Here is a 26,793-nt window from a genome sequence, read left to right as displayed (position 1 = left end):
TGTGTATAAGACCCCGCACCGCCCAAAACTAATGCAATTCTCACAAAGCACCTGTCACTATTCCAGAGATGTTTTAGTAATCACCGGAGGGCCACAGGGCGGGGAAGAACCCCTCCACCCCCACTATTGGAGGGCCACGGGGGGAACCCCTCCGCCCCCACTATTGGAGGGCCACGGGGGGAACCCCTCCGTCCCCCACTATTGGAGGACCACGGGGGGAACCCCTCCATCCCCCACTATTGGAGGACCACGGGGGGAACCCCTCCGTCCCCCACTATTGGAGGACCACGGGGGGAACCCCTTTTAGGGGATTTCCTTGTGGCCCCATAAGAGTGGGTGTGGGTCCTCCTTGTCGCACAGACAAGGTGGAGGGCAGCAATGAGAGGCACATCTGTAGCAGAAGCCCAGGACTTACCTCTCCTCTTCTTGCTGTGAGTCGCCTCAGCCGGCAGCGGTCCGACCCACCCTCCATCTTCTTCTTCTTCCTCCTCCTGTTTCCTCTGCTGTGGCTCTTCCCTCTTCGGCCGCTTCTCCTCCTCACTACTAGAACTAGATGAGCTGCTACTGCTGCTGCTGCTCCTCCGGGCTCGCCGCTTCCTATCCTCCATGCTTGCCGTACGACGTCACACTCCTGCGACACGCCCCTCGGTCGCGCTCGCAGATGACGTCACGATACCGGGACTGCCAATAGCTGCCGGAGGCGCCAGATTCGTGTGTGTGAGATCCCGGGTGGTCTGGTCCCTGATCTGACCCCGGGAGGGGGTGACCGGAGCCGCTGTTACCATGGTAACGATACGGGGACGCGGGAGGGACATGTGGGAGGAGCAGGGGCTGCGGTTATATCCGTAGTGTGAATAAACACATAAAGGGAGGCAGCGTTATTTTTTTTGCTGGAGTCGTTGTTACCCCAATTTGTGCTTAGCTCAATAAAATGTTGAGGACTCGGGAAGAAGGGAGGGGGCACGGGGGTGTTAATGCGGCAAATTTGGAAAATCAAAGAAAAACACTAAAATGTTATTATACGTGAGGTTTTTAGCTTGATTAATACCCCCTTTTGTATCGCTCTTCAGTTTTTTGCTGAATAATATAGACCAAAAAAAACGCATTTGTGACATTTGCTTTTTGGGGTTGTTTTTACTGCTTTGGGGTCAGTGCGGACACAGAGATGCCACATTTATATAGGTTATATTATGTTTAAGTAAATTTAAAAAAAAAAAGAAAAAGAATTTTTTTTTTTGGTACAAAAACTACTTTCCACATTAGCATTATCATACTTCAGTGTACGGACCTGTGTAAGGTGTCACTCTTTTTTGGGGGGGATGAGAGGACATTTTTAGTGTTACTATTTTGGGGACTGTACGACCTTTTGATGGTTTTTTTGTTAAACTTTTTGTGTGTTGTGAAATGGCTAAAAAAAATTAGAGATTTGGTCGTTATTTTCAGTAATAATGGCTCCTCAATCTGGAATAATTGTTTTTTAAATCTTGGATCAAGCGGTTTGGGACCTAGGGATACCTGACATCTTTATGTTTCTTTAATTTTTGGTTTCAGTTCTAGGGAAAGGTGGGATTTAACCCCTTCAGGACACAGCCAGTTTATAGCTTAAGGCCGCGGTCACACATTCCTCTAGCGTTCCATTCAAACTGTGAAACACATATGCGATCGTGTGACTGCAACCTAAGGGTGCTGGCACACGTGGCGTTTTTGGCCCGTTTTTAAGCAGTTCGGCCTTTTTGAAACCGCATCTGTTTTTGACAAGATTTGACCAATTATCTTAATTGAAACAGGTCAAAAATGCATGCGTTTTTGACGGACTGCTTAAAAACAGGCCAAAAACGCATTCAAAACGCCACGTGTGGCATCACCCTAAGGGCGCGTTCACACGTTCCGCTAGCGCATAGTGGGCGGGGCTCGGGCCGATCGCATATGCGTTTCCCGGGAAACGCATGCGATTAATAACCCGATCGCATGCGTTTCTCTGGAAACGCATATGCGATCGCCCCAAACTCCGCCCCCTTTATGAACGCGGCACTAGCAGAACATGTGAACGCGCCGCGTTTTTGTCTGTGTTTGAAACACATCACAACAGCTGAGGAGAGGTTGATTTGCCTAATTACATTACATACCCGGATTGAAAATGTACATGGACAGAGAGCAACGAGGACTTTCGTTATGGAATTCAGAGACATATGCTGATGTATGTGATGGCAGGACTACAGGATATTGTTGATTTTTTTTGCATCGCCATTTTCCAATTAACTTTCCATAACTCTTTTAATTTTAGGTCTATAGATACTATTTTCGTATGGATACGTTTTTTGATCACCTTCATAAATTTTGGTGTTTTTTTTGGACCCCTTAGCGCTCTGCGAATAGCGCTCAGCGCAGTACAGCTACTGCGCAGAGACGATGCCGATTCAGCTCTGCACAGGAGCCGAAGCGGCATCGGGGGTCGCGGGATGTCAGCGGTAATCTCCCGCTGACATCCCCGGCTAACACCTGCGGTCGGAGTGGGCTCCGATCGCGGGTGCTTAACCTGTTAAATGCCGCGGTCTTTCCCCCACGCCGTTTTCGGGGGCGCCGATCATTGCTGTGGCATCTCTGGGGTCCAATCGGGACCCCAGAGATGCCTGAAGGCAGTGCCTTTAAGATGGCGTCTGTGACGTCATCTTAAAGGCACAGTGTCAGCCTATGCATGTGCATAGACTGGCACTGCTATACCCTGCAATACATCAGTATTGCAGAGTATTACCGTGAACAAGCAATCAGATGATTGCTTGTTCATGTCCCATGGTGGAACAAGTAAAAAAAAATGTTTTTCCAATAAAAAATACGTTTATAGATCACTAAAAATGCCCATAAGCCCCAAAACATATAAAGAGACATATAACGCCCAAAAAAGTCTAAATCATAACACAAACCCCACATATATAGTATCACCGCGTCCGTAACAATCCATAGAATAAAACTAAATAACTATTGAACCCGTACGATGAACAGCATAAAAAAAAACTGTTAAAAATCTGCCAAAAATTATGATTTTTACCTATTGAATCCCACTAAAAATGCAATAAAAAATGATCAACAAAACATATGTACTCCAGATTGATACTGGTGCAAAGTACAACATCTCCCGCAAAAAACAAGCCTTCTACCAGCTCCGTAGCCAAAAAAGTAAAAATGTTCTGTAGACGGCGAAGCAAAAATGAAAGGTTTTTGCCCACATTAGGGTTTTATTTGGCAAATTTAGTAAAACATAAGAAAAAATATTCATGTCTGGTATCCCCGTAATCGTATCGACCCATAGAATAAAGATAACATGATTATTGGGCTATACGGTGAACACGAAAAAATTAAAAAGTAAAAAATCCAGTACAGAATTGATGCTTTTCTACTCGTGACCTCAAAAAAAGTTCTGAAATTTTGAACAATAGGGGATAACAACCCCAAAATGGTAACACGGGAAAAAGCATCTCATCCCGCAAAAAATTGCCGTCACATGGCACCAATAATGGAAAAGCGAAAATTTTAGAGCCTACAAAGGGGGCCATTGAGGAAACTAAAATCCTGGCAGCTGCAGGACGCTCCTTCCCTTCTGCGCCTTGCTGTGCGCCCATAAAACGTCCACATGTGGGGGGTCTCTGTACTCGGGGGAAATTTCATAACAAATTTTATGGTGGGTTTTCTCTTTTTATCTTTTAGAAATGTGTAAATTTTAGGGCTAAATGATCGTATAACCGACAAAATTTGACCATTCTAAATTTCACCGCCATTTTGATTCAATTACTATGAAGATCTCAAGGGGTTAACAATCTTCCTAAAAGCGGTTTCTGACAGCTTGAGGGGTGCAGATTTGAAAATGGGTTGATACATAGGGGGTTTTGATGCTAAATATGTAAAATTTCATTCAAAACGGCATTTATCCCCAAAATGGTCAATTCTGAATTTTGTAAGCCGCGTGACATCAAAATAAATTATCCAGATATTTCAAAAATGATGAAAATGTAAAGTAGACAAATGGGAAATGTTACTCAGCAACTTATTTAGGTGGTAAATGTATCTGCCTGAAAACGCGGTGATTTTGAATTTCGAAAATGGCAAATTCATAATTTTTTCTTTTTTTGTAAATAAACGCAAAACTTATCAGCCAAAATTTACCACTAAAACGAAGTACAACATGTGGGGAAAAAAACATTCTCAGAATCGTTTTGATAAGTAAAAGTGTTCAAAAGTTATAACCATATAAAGCGACGCAGGTCAGAATCCAAAAAATGGGACTGAGCCTTAAGCTATAAAATGGCTGCGTCTTTAAGGAGTTAAACGCCGTACATCATGTGAGTTTAATAACTATTTTTTTTTATTGTACGGGTCATTACAGACATGGCGATACTATATATATATATATATATATATATAATAGGGTTTGTATGATGATTTTTACTTTATGCTACGAGATACAGTAGATTTGTAGATTTATATATAGATTATATCGTATGTGTAGATTTTATATGTAATGGGGCTTTGGGGGCATTTTTAATTTACTGATTTATTTTTTTATTTAAAAACATTTCTTTTACTTTTTTTTTAAACGTTTTTGCTTGTCCCACTATGGGACGTGAATAAGCAATCGTTCCAGTGCTTGTTTATTATAATACCCTGCAATACTGATGTTTATTAACACTAATCGCATAGTCGGACATACTCTCTGTAATGTCTTTGACATTACCGCTGACTCCCTGTGTTTCCAGATGCCGGATTTTAATGGTAGATTTCCTTTAAGGGGGTCCTACCTCTATTTCCTTTAAAGTAAGGACCTAAGTTTTTGATTGGTGGCGGTTTCAGTGATGTGACCTTCACAGATCACAAGAACGGAGGGTCTATCTCTATGGAGTTGACGGAGGTAGACAAGTCTATAATATAGAAGCTGTTGATAGTTTAGATCTGCATTGGAGCTGTAGACACAATACAATAGGATGAGAAGGCAGTCACTTTTTGTGCATTGATATTATATTTTTATTTGTTTGCAGGACCCTCTGGACAACCTTCTAAAAGAGGTAGGTACAAGCGTTATTAGTAGATCTAGTTTGTTACGTTCACTTTTTGCTTGTATTCCGCTTCTTGGAAACGTTGGGTTGGCACAAGCAGACTGGAAGATGATGGCAGCATCCCTACTATAAGCTGTTATTAGAGGGGGACTCGCCAGTACATTACAGGGAAAGCTACAATTGTGTATATTTTATAATTGTAGATCCAGACAAAAACATTTTTTGCCCCAGTGACAATTGGAGTTTAACATTTTTTGCTGTAATGGGACCAAGGATTATCAATAAAACTTCACTACAGACACCTAATGGCTGATCATAGCAGTCTTCACCAGAGGTCACAGTGGGCAGAGAGGTCCTTAAAAGAGTCGAATGTCCTTAAAAGAAAATCTACCACCACCTATAAAGGTAGAACGGTAGGTAGGTGGATGAATGGGACGTGAGGATAGCCCTTTTTGGGCTAATCCTCACGTCCCGGCTATGCTTTAGTAAACTTTAATGCTGGTATATGCAAATTTTGTTAAGCGGCTACTGGGGCATGGAGTAGCCGGACATGAGGCTACTAGTCGCGGCTACTCCACGCCCCAGTAGCCTCTTTCCTCCGCCTACCATGTAATCTTCGTCGCGCAGCTCCTCGTAGCTGCGTGCCATCAACCGAGTACCCGGCGTTCTGCGCATGCGCAGTAGCGCCGGCCTCGGAGCTATGGGCGCGCACCTGTAGGCCTGCAGGTTATTCGGACGAGGGCGCGCAGCTACAAGGAGCTGCGCGCTGAAGATTACATGGTAGGCGGAGGAACAAGGCTACTGGGGCGTGGAGTAGCCGCGACTAGTAGCCTCATGTCCGGCTACTCCATGCCCCAGTAGCCGCTTAACAAAATTTGCATATACCAGCATTAAAGTTTACTAAAGCATAGCCGGGACGTGAGGATTAGCCCAAAAAGGGCTATCCTCACGTCCCATTCATCCACCTCCCACCCGATCTACCTTTATAGGTAGAATCGTGGTGGTAGGTCCCCTTTAAGTAGGGGACTACCTGTACATATATTTTGTGATAGTAAACACGCCACACAGAAGCTGTGCCCATGCCATTACCAGCGGGTGCCAGCTGTGAGAGTAAGCACGCCACTCCAAAGCTATGCCCATACCATAAATAGAGGGCACCAATTGTAAGAGTAAGCACGCCACACATAGACTCTTCCCATTCCTTGAATAGCGGGCACCATCCTGTGATGGTAAACACACCACATAGAAGCTGTGCCCATGCCACGACCAGCGGCATAGAGTAAACATGCCACACAGAAGCTGTGCACATACCATGAAGACCGGGCACCAGATTTGATGCTAAACACATCACACTGAAACTGGCCACATGCCATGAGCAGCGGGCACTAGCTGTGAGAGTAAACGCTCCGCACAGCCTTAGTACTGTGTGGTATGCTTGATAAAAACCAACACATAAACTGTTGTCTTAATTTTGCAGACTGAACATCTTGCAAGACACATGTCTTCATACCAGCATGACCTCCCCCCTGACTTACAAACGTCTTCCATGCAAGGCAGCGAGGAATTGTTACAACGTTGTGAAGAAATCTGGGCACAAATTGGGCAGGTATGTAAATCTATAACTCCTGGGACTATCCCATTACTGACACGACTATCAGGATGAGATAACATCGTTGTGATCTCAACTCTTTGGGGCAGGTTGTTGGGCAGGTATCTTGCTCCACTGTTTTTAGATCCTTGTTGTGTACTTTGTACATTTTGGCACATGAGGTCTTAATGTCTTAAGAGAATTTGTGAGTTTTTCACTATCAAGTCACAAACCAGTGCCAAAATTTTCCCTGCACCAATGAAGAAGTGGAGTGGGTTTGCACCCATAACCCCTTACCCATGTGTGATGCATTAGTACGTCACGCGTTGGCTCCCGCTGTAAGAAGAGGGCTCACAGGCTGAGCGCTCTCCATACAAGGTGGGTGTTTGCTGCACATTGCCACCCACATGGGCACTGCCTTATTGGCTTCGATTGACGCTCTCGTAACGTCCTCACAAACCGATGATCTGTTGCAATGACAGCTTCAAGTCTTTGTAAGGCCCAAGGCTGTATAGCTTCTGATTATTGGTCTGATCATACACCACTGTAGCATTTGATCATACGCCACTTTTTCACCATTTTGCAACATATAAAAAAATGTAATCATCTCAACTCACAAAAAATGACACCTCACACAGCTCCATACACCAAGTATAAAAAAAAGTTATTAGCGCCAGAAGATATTTTGTACAGAATGTTTTCATTTTTTAAAGTGTATTAACCGGTTCGCGACCGCCCGCCGTGTATTCACGGCGGCGGTCGCGTCGCGCTGCATGGAGAGGGCTCACGGGCTTACCGGTAACATCCGCGATCGGTGCTAGCACCGATCGCGGGTGTTTTTGCAGCGTGGGCTGCCGGCAAAGCTGCCGGCAGCCTCAAACAGATAGCGGCGCATGGGCGCCGCCATCTTACCTGGGATGACGTCACGGGGAGCGGCGATCCGTCTCCATGGTAGCCTCGGGTCTTCCGAAGACCCGAGGCTATTTCGTTTTAACCCCTTCATTACAATGTGCTGATAGCACATTGTAATGAATGAGGAAGAAAATCCCCATATACTGCCATACTGTAGTATGGCAGTATATGATAGGATCGATCAGACAACCTAGGGTTAAAGTACCCTAGGGAGTCTGAAAAATGGTATAAATAAAAATAAAAAAAAGTTTAAAAAAAAAAAATTATAATAAAAAAACCTAAAATTTCAAATCACCCCCCTTTCCCTAGAACTGACATAAATATAAATAAACAGTAAAAATCATAAACACATCAGGTATCAACGCGTCCGAAAATGCCCGATCTATCAAAATATGATAACGTTTTTTCAATGCGTTTAACCCCGTAACGGAAAATAGCGCCCAAAGTCGAAAATGGCACTTTTTTGCCATTTTGAAAAATCTAAAAAAATCTATAAAAAGTGATCAAAAGGTCGTACAGTCCTAAAAATGATATCATTGAAAATATTATCAAATTTCGCAAAAAATGACACCACCCACAGCTCCGTACACCAAAGTATAAAAAAGTTATTAGCGCCAGAAGTTGGCAAAATTAAAAAAATTATTTTTGTACAGGAGGTTTTAATTTTTGTAAATGTATGAAAACATTATAAAACCTATACAAATTTGGTATCCCCGTAATCGTACCGACCCAAAGATTAAAGTAGACATGTCATTTGGGGCGCTCAGTGAAAGACGTAATATCCAAGCCCACAAGAAAATGGCGCAAATGCGTTTTTTCACCATTTTCATTGCATTTGGAATTTTTTTCCCGCTTCCGAGTACATGGCATGGAATATTTAATACCATCATTAAGAAGTGCAATTTGTTACGCAGAAAACAAGCCGTCACACAGCTCTTTACGTGTAAAAATAAAAAAGTTATAGATTTTTGAAGGTGGGGAGTGAAAAATGGACATGAAAAAACAGGAAAGGGCCCGGTCCTTAACCGGTTAAAACACAATGAAAACGATATACATTTGGTATCCCCGTAATCGTACCGATCAAATAATAAAGAAGACAAGTCATTTGGGGAGCACAATAAAAGACGTAAAAATGTAAGAAAACATGAAAATTTTGCAAATGTGTTTTTTCAGAATTCTTTTTCCCACTTCCCAGTACACATATTAAAGGGGTTATCCGAGCTTAGGAATAATTTAGGGCCAGGCAGGGGCGGGCTATTTAAAAGTAATAAACGTGTACTTGCCTCCGACGCTGCTGATGTCCCACGCCGCGGTCCATATGATCTGTGCGGCAGTTTGTTTACAAGGGTGCACAGGGAGCTTCTGGCCGGCCGGGAGCTCCCATCCGACACCATCTCCCAGCGCTTACAATGCTGAAAGATCGAGACGGATGGGAAGAGCCAGCCACATCGTGGAACGGAAGCTCCTTGTGCACGGCTTCTGTGCCCCTGTAAACAAACAGGGGCCTGGATCAGACGGACCGCGGCGCGGGACATCGGCACCGCTGGAGCAGGTAAGTACACGTTAAAGTACACATTTTTAAATAGCCTGCCCCAGCCTGGCCCTAAGTAACTTCTTATACCCGCATAACCACTTTAAGTACCGTCACTGTGAAGTGCAATTTGCTACACAGAAAACAAACACTGAGACAGCTCTTTACATGGATAAAATTAAAAAAAAGTTATTGAATGTGCAGAGTGAAAAAGGGCCTCGGTGGGAACGGGTTAAGTTCCCTGAAGTGAAACATGTGGATTGCCTCAAAAAGTCACAATTTTGCTGCACATCAGCCGAAACAATTTTGAAGACAGAAAAGAGACATAACGGCAGTGCTGCTAAACCCCTCCCTCCGCATTGACTTAACTTGTCTGTTTTATTGAGAGTCACACAATCTCTTATGAAGATTTCCTTACATTTTGGAAAATCTCTGCGGCCATTATGTAGCAGGTGCAGTCCCCTGTATGTTGTTGCTTCTGCTGCACCAGACTTGGATCATTAGTCTGTTGGCCTATATGAACAGTGCAGGCAGCCCATGATTGGCTGCTGCCAATGTATGTGGTGTAGTCCTTATATGGACAGTGACATCACGGGCGTCCTCCCTCCTGCTGAGTGATGTATCCACTCAGCAAGGCTGCGGGGAGGGATGCAATACGATGCATCTGCTTCCCATAGGCTTCTACTGCCTCTGCTGAGAATATACATTGGGAGCATTTCCCGGAAAGATGGAGTGAATCAATTTTTTTTTCTTGTTTTTTGGAAAACCCCTGTAATATAAAAGAGGGAAAATGTCAGTAACGGCACTCGTGATGATGTTCATTATCCCAGGTATTGGTTCCAGAAAAATTGTCCAAATCTTCTGGCACTGAATATATAAAACCACCTCCATAAACTCAGTTTTTTTTAAAGAAATCTGCCTTCTCCAGTACCAACACCAATAAAGGGAATGCTCAAAAATATCTCCAGTGAGGAGCGGCAACGTTACACCTTCCCTTTGGGTGAATAAACACCTCTTCTACATCAGGAGTGCTACCTGGAGTTTTCGTCTGCTTACCTGTGAGTCGGGTCTGCTGAGGCCTGCACCCGAATTTTGTTTACAAACCCCTATACTGCTGTGCGGCTCCACCCATTCCTTTTGGTTTCAATAATGGCAAGCCGGATGCCTGCCATATTCTGTGAAAATAAACATGGCTCAGTACCCCAAGTGCGATGATACCACTGTACCGGCTATAGACTGGAGGACAAGCCTGATTTCTATCTCCCACAGAAGATTCTGGCCCAGATTGTCTCCTCCCTCTCTACACTGGTGCACAGCCTGTGCCATCTCTCCCCCCTCCCTCAGATGTCTGCTGTGGACCTTATGCACATTGATAATTCACAGCCCATGTCCTCTGCCATCCCTGAAAGTCTGCTATAACCTTGATTTATCCAGAAAACTGAGGCAATGTGCAGTTCATTTATTATATATTTTTTGTCTGTGTGTTATCTCTGTTGTTTCTACATGTTGGGGGTTTTATTTATGTCCGTATGTCATATTATTTAAATGCATCCAACAAAGACTGTTATGGAAAAACTTACAAAACATGCAATGAGCCTCACAGACACATTGTCATATGAAAAAATAGACTTCCAAATAACTAAGATACTGCTCAGCTACTGCTGCTCTATAACATGTTCTCTGCATTTAAGACACTATATAAAATCTGCTCAGCTTCTCCTGTTGTATAACATGCTGCCTGCAGATTGTACATAGTGTCCTATCTGCCCAGGTCCTCCTGCTCTATAACATGATGTCTGCAGATAGGACATTAAGGAAAATCTGCTCGGCTCATCCTGCTATATGACTTCCTGCCTGCAGATAGGACACTGTACAATCTGCTAATCTTATCCTGCTCTATAACACGCTGCCTGCATATAGGACACTGTACAATCTGCTCAGGTCCTCCTGATCTATAACATGCTACCTGCGTATAGGACACTGTACAATCTGCTCAGACCTCCTTCTCTATAACATGCTGCCTGCAGATAGGACACTATGTATAATCTGCTCAGCTCCCCCTGCTCTATATCATGCTACCTGCATATAGGACACTGTACAATCTGCTCAGCTCCCCCTGCTCTATAACATGCTGCCTGCAGATAGAAGTAGGTGACCAGATTGCATATAGAGTCCTGACAGGTTCCCTTTAAGTCATGAAAACTGGACAACTCCTTTAACAAAGGTACTGTTGGAAGAAAAACACCTGCCGTGATAAGACTGTAAAGTTGTCATCATTCTGGACGTTCGCCTGCAATAGGTTAAGGGCTTTGGCTCTTGCAAAGAATATATGTCCAGTGCGTTGCTGTCCAATTTCCTTTCTGGAATATTTTTTTAGCAGAATGAAATAATTGTGAGCCAAATACTATAAAAATGATGTAATGTAATAAAATCAGTGGGATTCTTTACCAAATCTGAGCTGCGTTATCCCAGTTGACATTTAGAAACTTCTACCAATTTAAATAACAGAAGAATATTGGAATAAATACCCGTGTCCATACTGAATGTAGTCTGCCACTTATTCTTATCATTAAAGTAATCAATAAAGCTTCCTATGGAATGACAGCAAGCAGAGATCTAGAAAACAGTAAGGAATTGATACAGGAGGTATATTGAAAAATTGTATAACTTTTTATTACACAAATAATATTGAATATCTGCTGTAATGCCCTTAAAGTGGACAACCCCTTTTAATTTGAGTTGGGATCAAGCCGGAAAATCCAACGGAATAAGATTCACAAGTAGCTGTAGCTTACGGTTCTTGCAGCATTGCTCTTTGTCCTATTGACCCCTGGCTGGGCCAAAAGTATCAATCACATGATCGCTGAAGTTTTACAGGGCAAACGATCACATCATTGGTTTGCTTCTCTTCTCTTTCACTGGTTGGCCACTACAGTCATGTGACCACCAACACTTCCCACCAAACCTGCCGATTCCAGCTCGTTCAGTTGAACACCTTATGTCTACAGGGCCTCCCGACTCTGTCTTGATTCCCTTCTGATGGCAGATATGAGGGTCCCCGATTCTTTTATCCTCCTTTATGATTGCACAATACCGTATGAACAAACCAATGATACATATGTTTGAGGGAGGCAGGAAAGAAAACTAAAGATTGAACTGTTACATTCTGTAGGAAGTGAGAATTTTCTTTTTTGAGTTTTCTGATTTGTCTGTAACGAAAAATTGGTTTAGTTTAGGGGTGAAGTTTTATTCCAGTGTTAATAATTTTAACTTGAAGTCAAACGTAGTTTTACTTAAACTAACCCACGCTTATTAGACATATCTTTGAAAACGGCCATTATACAGTAGAACAACTATCCCTATATTGTTCCTCTCCAGGTCTGTAAATTTCCACAGTCCATTTGTAAAGTTGACCATCTTCTGCCAGCTCAGGCGCACCTCCAGCTTCCTGTTTGACAAGAGGCGTGCTTTCTCTTCAGCCGAGTACTCTGCTCTCATTCCCTCAGGAATGAGAGAGATGCTGGCTGTGTGTGACTTGCTGAAGAGAAATTTGCTCCCTCATTCCCCTCCCGCAGTAATTCTCTTCAGCAAGTCACATACAGCCAGCCTCTCTCATACCTGAGGGAGGGGGGAATGAGGAATCTGAGCCAAGTACTCGGCTAAAGAGAAAGCACATGTCTTGCCAATCAGGAAGCTGGAGGCACAGCTGAGCAGGAGGAACATGAATATACTGGATGTGTATGGGGGTTGTGATGCGGCCGTATTAACAGCCCACATACATTCTCGTGTAAGGAGCCTTAGACATGTTAAGTATTTCTACAGGTTGGAACAAAACATTCATAATAATAAACTTGCCTCTTTTATCTTTAGTATCTTGTACTGACTATGTTTCTGTTGTTGGACAGTGCCAGAACCAGATCATGGTGATGGAACCCGAGGTCTTGCCCGATACTGATGTGCAGGTGAGGTTATATTATGTATATTTTAGGACTGTTTTTATTATGTGTACAGTGTGTTTGTGTACAAATAATAAATATGTAGTCACATGCATTTGGTCATCCTGGTGATGAGCGACTGATAAGGGGTTTTCCAATTTGTAGCAATGTGAACGTGAGCTGCCATACAAAGACATTCTATCCATTATTTTCATGATTATGTAGATTCGGCAGCCAGGAGTAAATCCTTTGGGTTTCGGCTGAATTTGATCGTGCGTAACCTTGGACAACAAGAAGGCAATATGTATTCAGAACTGTGCGGGTTTTTGTAATTGGAAGCTGTCACCAGGTTTTACCCCATAAACCTACCAGCCCCCTCAAGTAGGGAATGAAATCTCACCCGTTTACCTACACACGTGGACAAAATTGTTAGTACCCTTCATTTAATGAAAGAAAAACCCACAATGGCCTCAGAAATAACCTAATACTCATTGGTGTAGAGCTGTACTACGACCATGAGGCCTAATAAAAAAAAAAAATATATATATATACATGCACTCACCGGCTCACCTGTCCAACTGCTCGTTAACACTTAATTTCTAATCGGCCAATCACATGGCGGCAACTCAGTGCATTTAGGCATGTAGACATGGTCAAGACAATCTCCTGCAGTTCAAACCGAGCATCAGTATGGGGAAGAAAGGTGATTTGAGGCCTTTGAACGTGGCATGGTTGTTGGTGCCAGAAGGTCTGGTCTGAGTATTTCAGAAACTGCTGATCTACTGGGATTTTCAAGCACAACCATCTCTAGGGTTTACAGAGAATGGTCCGAAAGAGAAAAAACATCCAGTGAGCAGCACTTCTGTGGGCGGAAATGCCTTGTTGATGCCAGAGGTCAGAGGAGAATGGGCAGACTGGTTCGAGCTGATAGAAAGGCAACAGTGACTCAAATCGCCACCCGTTACAACCAAGGTAGGCAGTAGAGCATCTCTGAACGCACAGTACGTCGAACTTTGAGGCAGATGGGCTACAGCAGCAGAAGACCACACCGGGTGCCACTCCTTTCAACTAAGAACAGGAAACTGAGGCTACAATTTGCACAAGCTCATCGAAATTGGATAGTAGAAGATTGGAAAAACGTTGCCTGGTCTGATGAGTCTCGATTTCTGCTGCGACATTCGGATGGTAGGGTCAGAATTTGGCGTCAACAACATGAAAGCATGGATCCATCCTGCCTTGTATCAACGGTTCAGGCTGGTGGTGGTGGTGTCATGGTGTGGGGAATATTTTCTTGGCAGTCTTTGGGCCCCTTGGTACCAATTGAGCATCGTTGCAACGCCACAGCCTACCTGAGTATTGTTGCTGACCATGTCCATCCCTTTATGACCACAATGTACCCAACATCTGATGGCTACTTTCAGCAGGATAATGCGTCATAAAGCTGGAATCATCTCAGACTGGTTTCTTGAACATGACAATGAGGTCACTGTACTCAAATGGCCTCCACAGTCACCAGATCTCAATCCAATAGAGCATCTTTGGGATGTGGTGGAACGGGAGATTCGCATCATGGATGTGCAGCCGACAAATCTGCGGCAACTGTGTGATGCCATCATGTCAATATGGACCAAAATCTCTGAGGAATGCTTCCAGCACCTTGTTGTATCTATGCCACGAAGAATTGAGGCAGTTCTGAAGGCAAAAGGGGGTCCAACCCGTTACTAGCATGGTGTACCTAATAAAGTGGCCAGTGAGTGTGTATATGTATGTATGTATATGTATGTATATATATATATATAATATAGGTATAGGCCTCATGGTCTTTTTTGCGTATTTCTCACCTATCCTATGGATATGAGGTCTAACCACATATATATATATATATATATATATATATATATATATATATATATATATATATGTATGTGTATATATTATATTTATAAATTTTTTATTTTTTTCTTATTGATATTGATTTTTGATGTCAATGTTTCTTTCCAGCTGTTTCTACTCATGACGAAAGCAAAGGCCCTCACAGCCGAATATGAGCAGTGGAAGGAGAAGTCACCCGAGAGTAAGTGTCCCACTGAGAAATGTACAAGACCCCATGGAAGGGTTCTGGGAATAAAACAACAGAAACAAATGAATACAAATTGTACAAATCAAATAATTTGGTGGCCATAAGCAGTTTGGTTCAACAGACTCGCTCCATACACTTTATCGTATTTACTTGACTGAACCTACAATCACAGAACCGGACAAACCTGCAGAGTTCATTTCAGTGATTCTAGGTTTGGTCCGGTAAATCCTGCAAGTGCATGGAGTTCGTTGGTCGAAACAAACTTGCTTGTGGGTAACCAACTTTATTTGGCCAGTCCTTATGGTCTGGTTTCTCTCTATAGAGGTCAGCCAGTCACAGGCCACAGTGCTGGAATAGGAACATGTAGCCAATTTTTACCCCATTAAACTAAACTACCAGCACCCACAGGTAGGGAATGAAGGCGCTTTATAGAATTCCATCTCTTAAGTGAAATCTTGTCCATTTACCTATAAAAAAAATAAATGTCCTTCAAAGTCCTATGAAAATGAGCAGAGACAGGTCATATTTTGGAGATGTGTCAAGTTTAGAGGCTGCAGGAGAAGTGTCACTTCAAATGCCTGTATGCTCGGTTCTACGGTACCTACAGCGATATGGTTCTATATTTAAGATAAGAGTCTTATGTTTCAGAACCAGAGAAACAGGCATTGAAAAAAGGGCAGGAATTGGATTCATATTACTAACTGTGACTTTACGAAAATCTCTTCAATATTTTATATAGATGGATTCAATACACACATATAAGAAATAGGAGGCCACATCACAATGAAGCTGCTCGGAATATAAAATATATATGTATAGATAACATATGGATGGAGTGGGGGTCCAGCACCCCTACTTTATTCTATTGAAGGCGCAGAGCACTAAACCAACCACATAATACACAGACAAGACACACTGAAAGTAGACCTTTCGCCTCTCCTGAAATGTTAACTTTAAGGAGGATAACCAACAAAATCAAACATTATAAACCAGGGGCACCTGATCATAGATCCAAGCACTGTGACTGCAGTAATCTTCCTAATTTATTATCCATGACCTTTTTACTTCTAAAATTAACCTTTAAAATTATGCTGTAGCTTCACAGGCTATTACACTGTGCAGGAGTACGTCTGCTCCCTCAGCAATCCCCCCTCTACCTGCTGTAATCTCACACAGTAGTAGACAGAAAGTGCTCCTGAACAGTGTTGTGCAGCACATAGCGGCTTTGGCAACAAATCCAGAGCAAAGTTGATTTTAGAAGGGAGCAGTCCATGAATAACAAATGTAAGAAGATTAGCACGGGGCCTGGATCTATGAGTTAGTGTCCCTGGTTTATCCATGCTTGATTTTGATGATGGATTTCGTAATTATGTATTTATGAAATATTAATAATTTCCTTGTATTGTTCCTCTGTTATTCCTGCTGGAAGTGTATGAACATTTTGACAATTTAGTGTCACCAGTTTCTCTTTAGCTTGATGAATCCTATTGAACCTTATGCTGACTGCTGATGAGTGTAAATCATCCATTAATCTTAACATTTCTAGGAGGAATAACAGAGGTAAACACAACAAACTATCATTTGATAAGGAAGGTGACGGCTCCTCTTAGCCCCATGTGTGTCTTTATCCTCTGCGGGTCGGCGACTTGTTTCCCCCCTTTCCTTTGGCGGCTTCCGATGACCTCAGTGTCATTAACCTGTTTGCCATACACATAAGTCCTTGCAGACAGTAATGGCTTTTATCGAGACATGGGTTTCATCAACTTCCACCGTTCTAAGCGATTGCAAACGAGAAATCACATTAATCAGTTTTTCCTGGTTCATCACAAATCCCGTGGTTTTGGAAAATCTCGGCTACCTACCAGAGGAAAGACCTCGGGGGTGATTGAAATCCTTAATTTGTCCAGCGCTGCGGCCGGTGCTGTCATCCTTGGCTCAGCCCTGATCCTCACAGACAGCAAAGGAAATTGAGAAGTCGTCTTCTGTCAATATGTTGCCATGGAAAGGCCAAACATTAACTACTATTTGTTTTATGTCTCTTAGTAATCTCCAACAACCAGGATGTTCTGCTCGCCGCTGGAAAAGAAGAGGTAACCCTCTCATTGGATTTCCCATAAGCAGCCTGTGTTATTGGCAGCCGGAGCAAAGGTTTTTTTTTTCCTGCTAAAATACTTATTGATTAGGTTGTGTTTTCCGTAAGTAGAAACTGACGCATCCCCCCCCCCCTCCTCTCCTTGTAGCGTCCAGAAAACATACTGTGCCGGCTGACGTCAGCGCCGCGGTGTAACAATGCTACACGACACGTTAATGCCGTCGTTTCATGAGCTCATGTCACAGTTCATAAAAATAGACTTCTCTTTTATTATCACTGGAAATAACCTGATGAAACCTGTGACCCGTCACCGCCTATGATATCATTCCTGTAGGTTCACATTCAGGCTTTTTATTTACTATTAGCTACAGTTACTTTACTTTACCAGCTGCAAAACCAGCGCCTGCTGCAGGGTCTGGATCCAGGAGCTCCTGCCCGGGGTAAACAGAAGCAGTTTAACAAGGGGTGAAATGCCCAAAATGTTATATAAAGTGCACCAACAACCCTGACATTTCGGCTTTGCAGTACAAATGCTGCTATGTGTTGTCTTGCAACTTTACAAAATGTTGTCCCTCTGTTATTCCTATTGGAACTTGTATGGGAAACTTGATGCAACCATGACCCATAGTCAATAAACTGTTTCACGGCTACACGTTTCATTGGCAAAGAAATGCCTAGTTGACAGGTCGACGTGCTTCCAAGGGGAATAACAGAGGAACGGCAAAATACCCAGTACTAAGAAAAAAAATCATCCAAATTATAAAGTGGGGAGTACAAGGAGATATGCACATTCTATAGAGGGGACAGGTAGAATAGAGCCTTGGTGATAGAGGTAAAGAAGAACCCTAGGATCACTGTGTTTGAGCCCCAGAGATGCAGGAGGGAGATGAGAGAAAGTTCCACAAAGTCAACTATCACTGCAGCCTCCACCAGTCACGTCCTTATGGGAGGGTTTGCCGACGGAAGCCTCTCTTCAGTGCAGGACTTATAAAAGCAGTATACAGTTTGCACAAACAAACTCTAGCTCCTCTGTTAGGCGCTGGAGCAAGTTCTGCCGCTTACCAACATCTCATAGCAGACAGCTCAGTCTAATACAGCAAGTCCTGTTACTTCCCTCTCTCAGCCATGCACCCTTCTTATTTATCTCACAACAGACAGCTCAGTCTGATACTGCAATTCCTGCTTCTTCCCTCTCTCAGCCATGCCTCCTTCCTTTTCTATCTCACAGCAGACAGCTCAGTCTGATACGGCAATTCCTGCTTCTTCCCTCTCTCAGCCATGCCTCCTTCCTTTTCCATCTCACAGCAGACAGCTCAGTCTGATAAGGCAAGTCCTGCTACTTACCTCCTTCAGCCATGCCCCTTTCCTCTTGTATCTCACAGCAGGCAGCTCAGTCTGATACAGCAAGTCCTGCTACTTCCCTCTCTCAGCCATGCACCCTTCTTATTTATCTCACAGCAGACAGCTCAGTCTGATACAGCAAGTCCTGCTACTTCCCTCTCTCCTCCACACATCCTTCCTATTCTTTCTCACAGCAGACAGCTCAGTCTCATACTGCAATTCCTGCTTCTTCCCTCTCTCAGCCATGCACCCTTCCTATTCTATCTCACAGCAGACAGCTCAATCTGATACAGCTAATCCTGCTACTTCCCTCTCTCAGCCATGCCTTCTTCCTTTTCTATCTCACAGCAGGCAGCTCAGTCTGATAAGGCAAGTCCTGCTACTTCCCTCCTTCAGCCACGCACCCTTCCTATTCTATCTCACAGCAGACAGCTCAGTGGGCACAATGTATTTTTTGACGTTCCCAGACACCACTGGTTGACAATACATGGAGCTTCCACTCAATGTACATCTATGTTATACACCGATGACCTATAGATGGGTACAGAAAGTATTCAAACCCCTTTCAATTTTTTTTTAAGTGAACAAACGTTGTGTGTTCAGATTATGAAAGCACTTACGGTGTGCACCCCCTTAGTAACTTTATGTAAGAAAAAAGGGGGGGTTACTTATGGCCGGGGGCCGAATCCTTATGGCCGGGGGCCGAATCCTTATGGCCGGGGGCCGAATCCTTATGGCCGGGGGCCGGATCCTTATGGCCGGGGGCCGGATCCTTATGGCCGGGGGCCGAATCCTTATGGCCGGGGGCCGGATCCTTATGGCCGGGGGCCGGATCCTTATGGCCGGGGGCCGAATCCTTATGGCCGGGGGCCGGATCCTTATGGCCGGGGGCCGGATCCTTATGGCCGGGGGCCGGATCCTTATGGCCGGGGGCCGGATCCTTATGGCCGGGGGCCGGATCCTTATGGCCGGGGGCCGAATCCTTACAGCTATGGGGTATATGAGTTCAATTAAAATTAATAAAATTTTTGTTATTTTTGGCTGCAATAAAACAAAGAGTAAAAATTTTCGTGGGGTCTGAATATTTTCCGTCCCTGCTGTAGGTCGTCAGTAATGAATGGAGCTTATTTACTGTTTTTAGTAGAAAGCAGCCATGTTTTTCCACCTCCAGATAACCCCTTTAATGCAATGATCATGGGTGTATGGCATCCCCGACTCACTTCTAACATTATACCTCTCTAAGGTGCAATGATAAGTTAGTTTATCACAGAGGGAAGTTGTATACAAGTTACTGGATGTCATTTTTACGTTCTTCTCTCCTTGTAGTTGCAGAATGTAGATGGAGAACTGGAGATGATGCTTTCCACTGTTCGGTCAGAGAACAAGAAGCTGAAGAGCGATTTGGAAAAGTAAGAATTGTCTTCTAGTCGTTCTGAGAACATGGAGATTGTGTACAATGTGTTACAGACCCCTCTGGAGAAAACCACTGATCTCTGTGGAATCCAGTAGCCTCATCCTATGATAAATTCTCACTTCTGTGAAAAGCCTTGGACATATGGTTACCATACCCTGAACGTGTCCTCCATCAGCCATCACTTACATCACATGTACAGTTCTCCACGTGTCTACAGGTTTTCATTACTGAGATCCTATGATCTGTCCTCTGCTTCAGTGGATCAATATTTTACATTATTCTCAATTAATGAACTGTTCCCCTTTTATCTTTCAAAGAATGATAAATAAAGGAAATCTTACATCAAAATCCATCATGATAAACCAGGGACATTACTCATAGATCCAGGCGCCGGGACTGTGGTAATCTTCTTCTATTTGTTATCCATGGCCTCCTTCCTTCTAAATTCAACTTATAAAATTATGCTGTTAACACCCCGAGAACCCACAGGCTGTTACACTGTCTCCCCCTCCCACCAGCTTCCTCAGCACTTCCCCCCCTCTCTTTACATGATCTAATTTTACAGCAAGAGAAGAAGTTTCAGCACAGAGTGGGAAGGGGAATTGCAGTTACACAGTGTAAAAGTCTGTGAAACTACAGCATGGAGGGGCTCTGGGAACACCCCCAGAGGCCTTCAGGCATGATAACATAATGTTTAAAAGTTGATCTTAGATGGAAGGAGGCCGTGGATAACATATATAAGAAGATGACCACAGTCATGGTGCCTAGATCTGTGAGTGCCCCTGGATTATCATAATGGATTTTGATGATGGATTTTCTTTAACCCCTTAACAATGTGTGATGTATCACTGCGTCACGTGTTGGCTGTGGGTGTTTGGGGAGGGCTCACGGACATATTGCAGCAAACACCCAAGCAGATAGTCATAGCACCCAAATAAATTCATAGCCTACATTTCCCAAATGTCTGCTTTCTGTTGATGTGGTTATTTTTCTACAATGTTATGAGGCTTAAAATTTTGGGTGCCATTTTTTGGCAAAGCGCAAAAATCTGTATTCAGAGGGACCTGCTGAACTGTGAGAGGCTTAAATAATAGCAAGACTCATAAATTATGGAAACTACACCCATAAACTTATGAAAATTACCTTTTAAGAAGTTAGTTAACACTTTATGTGTTTTATAGGGGTTAAAACAAAATGGAGGTGCGGTCTAGAAATTGAAAATTTTGGGGGTATAAATAAAACATTCACATATGGATTATGCTTCTGGCTAAGAAGTGGCTTCTTAGCACCCCGAAATGTAACTTCTGGTACACAACGTTACATCTAAGGAGGCCACTCATTGGCCAAAAGCAGGTCCCATCAACCACTGAAACTACCAGCCATGCGCAGGGCCATGGACCGGAAGTAACGGATCAACACCGGAACCGCCTACCCTGGTTTTCTAGAATAATGGGCAGACCTGTTTAAATAGGAATCTAAAATTACACGTTTCTGCTATCTTCCCTAGTGAACAAGGCTGGTTGGCCGAACAGGAGGAAGTTTTGGAAGCACTAAAAGGAAAACTACAGGAACTGAAGAATCAGAGTGAAAATATTTCTCAGAAAAGGTGATTGTAATAAAACCCTGAGCATCCTATGTCTTTCATAATATGACATGTACACTCACCGGCCACTTTATCAGGTACACCATGCTAGTAACGGGTTGGACCCCCATTTTGCCTTCAGAACTGCCTCAATTCTTCGTGGCATAGATTCAACAAGGTGCTGGAAGCTCCTCAGAGATTTTGGTACATATTGACATGATGGCATCACACAGTTGCCGCAGATTTGTCGGCTGCACATCCATGATGCGAATCTCCCGTTCCACCACATCCCAAAGATGCTCTATTGGATTGAGATCTGGTGACTGTGGAGGCCATTTGAGTACAGTGACCTCATTGTCATGTTCAAGAAACCAGTCTGAGATGATTCCAGCTTTATGACATGGCGCATTATCCTGCTGAAAGTAGCCATCAGATGTTGGGTACATTGTGCTCATAAAGGGATGGACATGGTCAGCAACAATACTCAGGTAGGCTGTGGCATTGCAACAATGCTCAATTGGTACCAAGGGGTCCAAAGAGTGCCAAGAAAATATTCCCCACACCATGACACCACCATCACCAGCCTGAACCGTTGATACAAGGCAGGATGGATCCATGCTTTCATGTTGTTGACGCCAAATTCTGACCCTACCATCCGAATGTCGCAGCAGAAATCGAGACTCATCAGACCAGGCAACGTTTTTCCAATCTACTACTGTCCAATTTCGATGAGCTTGTGCAAATTGTAGCCTCAGTTTCCTGTTCTTAGCTGAATGGAGTGGCACCCGGTGTGGTCTTCTGTTGCTGTAGCCCATCTGCCTCAAAGTTCGACGTACTGTGCGTTCAGAGATGCTCTTCTGCCTACCTTGGTTGTAACGGGTGGCGATTTGAGTCACTGTTGCCTTTCTATCAGCTCGAACCAGTCTGCCCATTCTCCTCTGACCTCTGGCATCAACAAGGCATTTCCGCCCACAGAACTGCTGCTCACTGGATGTTTTTTCTTTTTCGGGCCATTCTCTGTAAACCCTAGAGATGGTTGTGCGTGAAAATCCCAGTAGATCAGCAGTTTCTAAAATACTCAGACCAGCCCTTCTGGCACCAACAGCCATGCCACGTTCAAAGGCATCAAATCACCTTTCTTCCCCATACTGATGCTCGGTTTGAACTGCAGGAGATTGTCTTGACCATGTCTACATGCCTAAATGCACTGAGTTGCCGCCATGTGATTGGCCGATTAGAAATTAAGTGTTAACGAGCTGTTGGACAGGTGTACCTAATAAAGTGGCCGGTGAGTGTATGTCTTTATATAGTAACTTACCTCGCTCCTACTGTATGTATATCTTTGTATAGGATGGTCCCATGCATGTACTGTATGTATGTCTTTATAGATATTATATCCAGCACATAACATACATACACTGTATGTCCTCCAGGATATCCCTGGTGCTGGGGGTACAGTGGTATAATCCTCCTCCTTGCATTCTGCTCATGTTCAATGGAATAAAAGTCGGAGCTGGTCTTGACTTTCTGCATTTGTCTTCTTCTTCCAAGTGCATTTCAAGAACTGAAAAATAAACTTAAGAAAGTGAAAGCCTATAGAGAGGAACTGCTGTCTGCATTTGGAGAGTTCTTAGAGGAGCACTTCCCTCTTCCTGAGGAGCATAAAAACAGCATCAAGAAGAAAAAGGTATGTGGGGAAAGATTCATAACAGGGTCTCCTATGGTTAACACCTTATGGACACGGCCTAAAATGCACTTCAGGACACAGCCCTTTTTAAGTTTTTCCCTCTTCAAATTGCAAAAGACATAACTTTTTAAAAGAAATGTATCTGGCATTGGCATATGAGGGCTTGTTTTTTTGCGGTAACATTTGTATTTTTCCAATGTGTTAATTTTTATGGTAAATATAAAATGATACTTGAAATTTCTTAACTTTTTCTTGCAGCGGAACGAAATAAAACGGGTATTTTGCAATTTGTTTTTTAATTTTGTTTTATTACTGTGTATAATCAAGCGGAACTGAGTTTTTCACATAAAAAAATCTGCTGTAAAACCCAAACTCTGCTTATTCTCAAGTCAGCACCAGACCTGTCGCTGCCGGCACACATTCTATGATGTCAGCAGCGGCTATCTATGCATCTATGCTATCTATACATATTCATTCATGTTCTTCCAGCTCAACCACGCCTCCAGCTTCCTGAATTACAAGGAGGCTGCTTTCTCTTCAGCTCAATTAACTCGTCTCTGCTTCGTCAGTCATTCTCTGGCTGTGTGACTCACTGAAGAGAATTTCTGAGGGAGGGATGAATGAAGGAGGAGTGGCCGAACAGGAAGGACGTGACTGTGCAGGACATAGCTAAGAGGAAAGACGATAAGACATGGGGTCATTTGCATAGATGATGATTCAGCGATTGGAATGTGGAACCCTACAGTCATGGAGAGGAACAATATAGGGATAGTTCCACTGCTGTATAATAGCAGTTTTCAAAGATATGTTTAGTTATGTTTAAAGCATGAGTATGATTTCGTGTAAGTAGTGTCATTGATTGGTTTTACAGAATCGCCTGTACGTAGTTGTGGAATGGAAAAGGGGTTATAATATTTGACAACAAAATCCTGTTACCTAACATACAAGTATACATGCATTGCAAAAACCTATGCGTAATGTGATCGTCTTGGAAGGAATATGTTATATATGACACATTAATGCTACCCACGTCTCTCTTAAAACACTTTTAGGGTGTTTCTGAAGAGCCTCGTGTGCAGTGGATACGTCTACATGTTATTTTAGAGGTAAGTTATATGGTGTCTCACTGTAATACAAGGTAAAGCAGAAGCCCCAGAATTTTTAAGTTAATTTGACATGTCTGATGTCACAGCAAGTAATGGGGGAGGGGTCTGTTTTTGAGGTTTGTCAGGAACATGGCTGCCATCTTGAGAGCCAAACATAGGCAAGTTCTTCCAATAGGTGGTCGTGTATCAGGTCAAAGACCAGAAATCGCTTGGCGTCATATTTGTAATTTCTCTCGTTGTTCAAAAGTTATTAACACCGAGCTTCTCCACAAATTCTCAGGTGGGTTCATAACAGTTGGATCCAGCGCCTTCAGCTCTGTGTGCAGCGCCAGGGACAAGGCGGCACATAGCTGTGCATCACAGGGAACGTTCCCGGTTGTTGGCGCAAATTTCTGTGTTGATAACTTTTGAAGCACAAGAGATCTTGATCTTGGGCCTCCTTCCCATTATAAAAACTTGTCCTTGATGCCAGATGGCGGCCACATTCCTGACACTGCTTAAACAATAGGCCACGTCCTACCGTTACTTGCTTGGTTTCTGATATAGAAGGGTGTCCTGGGACTTGTGCCTCACCCTGTAGTGTAGAAATGCAGATCCCTTATCGCAGAGTAGTTTTCTCATTGTAGAAGGTTTTTCATCCGTTACACATTCTTCATCCAAATAGAGTATGATAGTCACTAAGTACTTTATCTCCAGACATTATCTCCTGGACACCAAGGATTGGGTCACTGTGACATAGACCCTGAGAAGAGTGATGGGCCTATTAACAGGAGGACACCAGAACCTTATGCAATGTGTAATCACATCTTCCAGGGGAAAATGCCCTTTTATGATGTAGTCATATAAAACCAGTTATTCTAGAATGCAGATCTCTAGTTGATAAACATGTAATCATTGGGAACAGTCGCTTTTAGTTCTACATTCCTGACTGTCGACCATCGGAGCAGAATCTCAGGATCTGCTTGACCGACTAAAGACAATAAAGATAATAATACATAATGTAACTTTATATCGCTTAATGTTAACCTGCTGATTTCTGCTTTCCTGATTGAAAACAGAATACAATACAGTGAGAGTCCTGATTTCCCCGCCCACACACAGTGATTGACACGATTGACAAGAAGAACTCTGATTGCTCTGCCCACAAACAGTGAATGACAGTCAGAGTCCTGATAACCCTGCCCACAACACGTGATTGATAAGAAGAGCCCTGATTACTCTGCCCACACACAGTAATTGACAGGGAGAGTCGCTGATTACTCCGTCCCATACACAATGATAAAAAGCTTTCTGTCAACTCACACTCAGCTGGTAGTCACTCTGCACGGGCAGAGTAATCATAACTCACCCAAGAGTCCTGTCAGGATTTACACTGGTAACGTGCCCTACTTGTTAAGCTTCTGTGTTTGCTTCCAGTGGACAGAAATCTGACCATGGTCACACAGGTGCACGGCTCGTTAGTATCACAAAGAGTAATCAGCGCTGTGTGATACCAATGTGGCGTGCACCTGTGTGACCATGGTCAGCAAGCAGAGATCTAGAAAACCACAAGGAATTAATACAGAAAGTATATTAGAAACTTTTTATTATACAAACAATAACATAAATTTGCTGCAATGGGAACACCCTATAAGTGTTGAGGGTCCAGAAACCAGACCCCAGAAGAATGTAAAAATAGTTTTCTAAACTTGTCAATTATTTTATAGCTTTTTTTTCTTCCTTTCTACATCTCAGACTCTCATCAACCAGCTCATGAACACACCCAACGACCCGTACATTCTGGTCCAGGACGAGTACTGGCCTCCTTACATCGAGTTGTTGCTCCGGTATGGAATTGCATTGAGGCATCCAGCAGATGCAAAGCGCATTCGCCTGGAGGCTTTTCATCAGTGAACTTCACTGTTTTATAGACTTTATTTTAATGATATATCAGGCGCCTTCATTTTAAGTTTTTAATACCGTCTTTATACAGAAAGTGTATTTTTTATTGGTGATATTTTAACCTATTTTTGTGACTGTAAATTGTTTTATCGTAAAATAAATATGATCTCTTTAAATTTTAACTTGTGCATCACAAACTACATGGAAGTATGAGACGGGCCGGAGTATGAAGTGAGGATTTCTGCATCTAGAGGATGGTACAAGGCAAACAAAGAGTGCGTGTGAACTGGTAGCCATTATCTGGAGTGCCAAAATGTCAGTACTTTACATTTATTAATAAATTATACCATGATGTGCCTGCTACAGGACCACCAATGGCAGCTACAGCTGAAGGACCCTTGTTACAATGATGGCTAAAGGACCAGTCTGGAGCCTTCTTCTTTTCCATCTCTTCCACTTTTAGGTTGGTTGCCCATGAGTGAGTTCTCCATATATTTGCAGGATTTCCCAGACCGAACCATGTCAGTTCAGTTTAGCGTTACGAGGTTCGGTCCAGGAAAGCCCTAAAACACACAGAACTATTTTCTTGGGACAAACTC

The 26,793-nt window shown here is 43.2% G+C and overlaps 2 protein-coding genes across 3 annotated transcripts in view; one reads left to right on the top strand and one right to left on the bottom strand.

Moving 5' to 3' along the window:
* The window catches only part of PPWD1 (peptidylprolyl isomerase domain and WD repeat containing 1), a 31,493-nt gene extending 14,422 nt beyond the window's left edge, over nt 1–17,071 (bottom strand). The window contains exon 1 of one of the 2 annotated variants that reach the window (XM_072137216.1): nt 16,954–17,071. Coding sequence is in view for 1 of the 2 variants with exons in the window: in XM_072137209.1 (XP_071993310.1) it covers nt 416–608 (193 nt within the window). In the remaining variant the exon portion in view is untranslated. Of the gene's footprint in view, nt 1–415; nt 782–16,953 lie in introns of those variants that run through there. The other variant, XM_072137209.1, reaches the window with a different exon arrangement.
* Nucleotides 539–26,376, top strand: CENPK (centromere protein K). Its single transcript, XM_072137229.1, has 11 exons — nt 539–786; nt 5,028–5,054; nt 6,523–6,651; nt 12,982–13,038; nt 15,013–15,085; nt 17,135–17,181; nt 19,851–19,933; nt 21,446–21,544; nt 23,072–23,207; nt 24,260–24,313; nt 26,048–26,376. The coding sequence occupies exons 1-11, from the start codon at nt 784–786 to the stop codon at nt 26,204–26,206; spliced, it is 867 nt and encodes a 288-aa protein (XP_071993330.1). The 5' UTR covers nt 539–783; the 3' UTR covers nt 26,207–26,376.
* The last annotated feature ends 417 nt before the right edge of the window (nt 26,377–26,793 follow it).

Source organism: Engystomops pustulosus, chromosome 1 (genome assembly GCF_040894005.1).
Source record: "Engystomops pustulosus chromosome 1, aEngPut4.maternal, whole genome shotgun sequence".
Lineage (NCBI taxonomy): Eukaryota > Metazoa > Chordata > Amphibia > Anura > Leptodactylidae > Engystomops > Engystomops pustulosus.
Note: the sequence above shows the minus strand (reverse complement) of the source record. Positions and strands in the feature narration are given on the sequence as shown.

What these genes read in the sequence shown, in the direction of transcription:
- CENPK (XM_072137229.1), top strand. An exon ending in CTGAAGAGCGATTTGGAAAA is followed by an intron (nt 19,934 to 21,445) that starts GTAAGAATTGTC and finishes TATCTTCCCTAG; the next exon opens with TGAACAAGGCTGGTTGGCCG. An exon ending in GTCTACATGTTATTTTAGAG is followed by an intron (nt 24,314 to 26,047) that starts GTAAGTTATATG and finishes TCTACATCTCAG; the next exon opens with ACTCTCATCAACCAGCTCAT.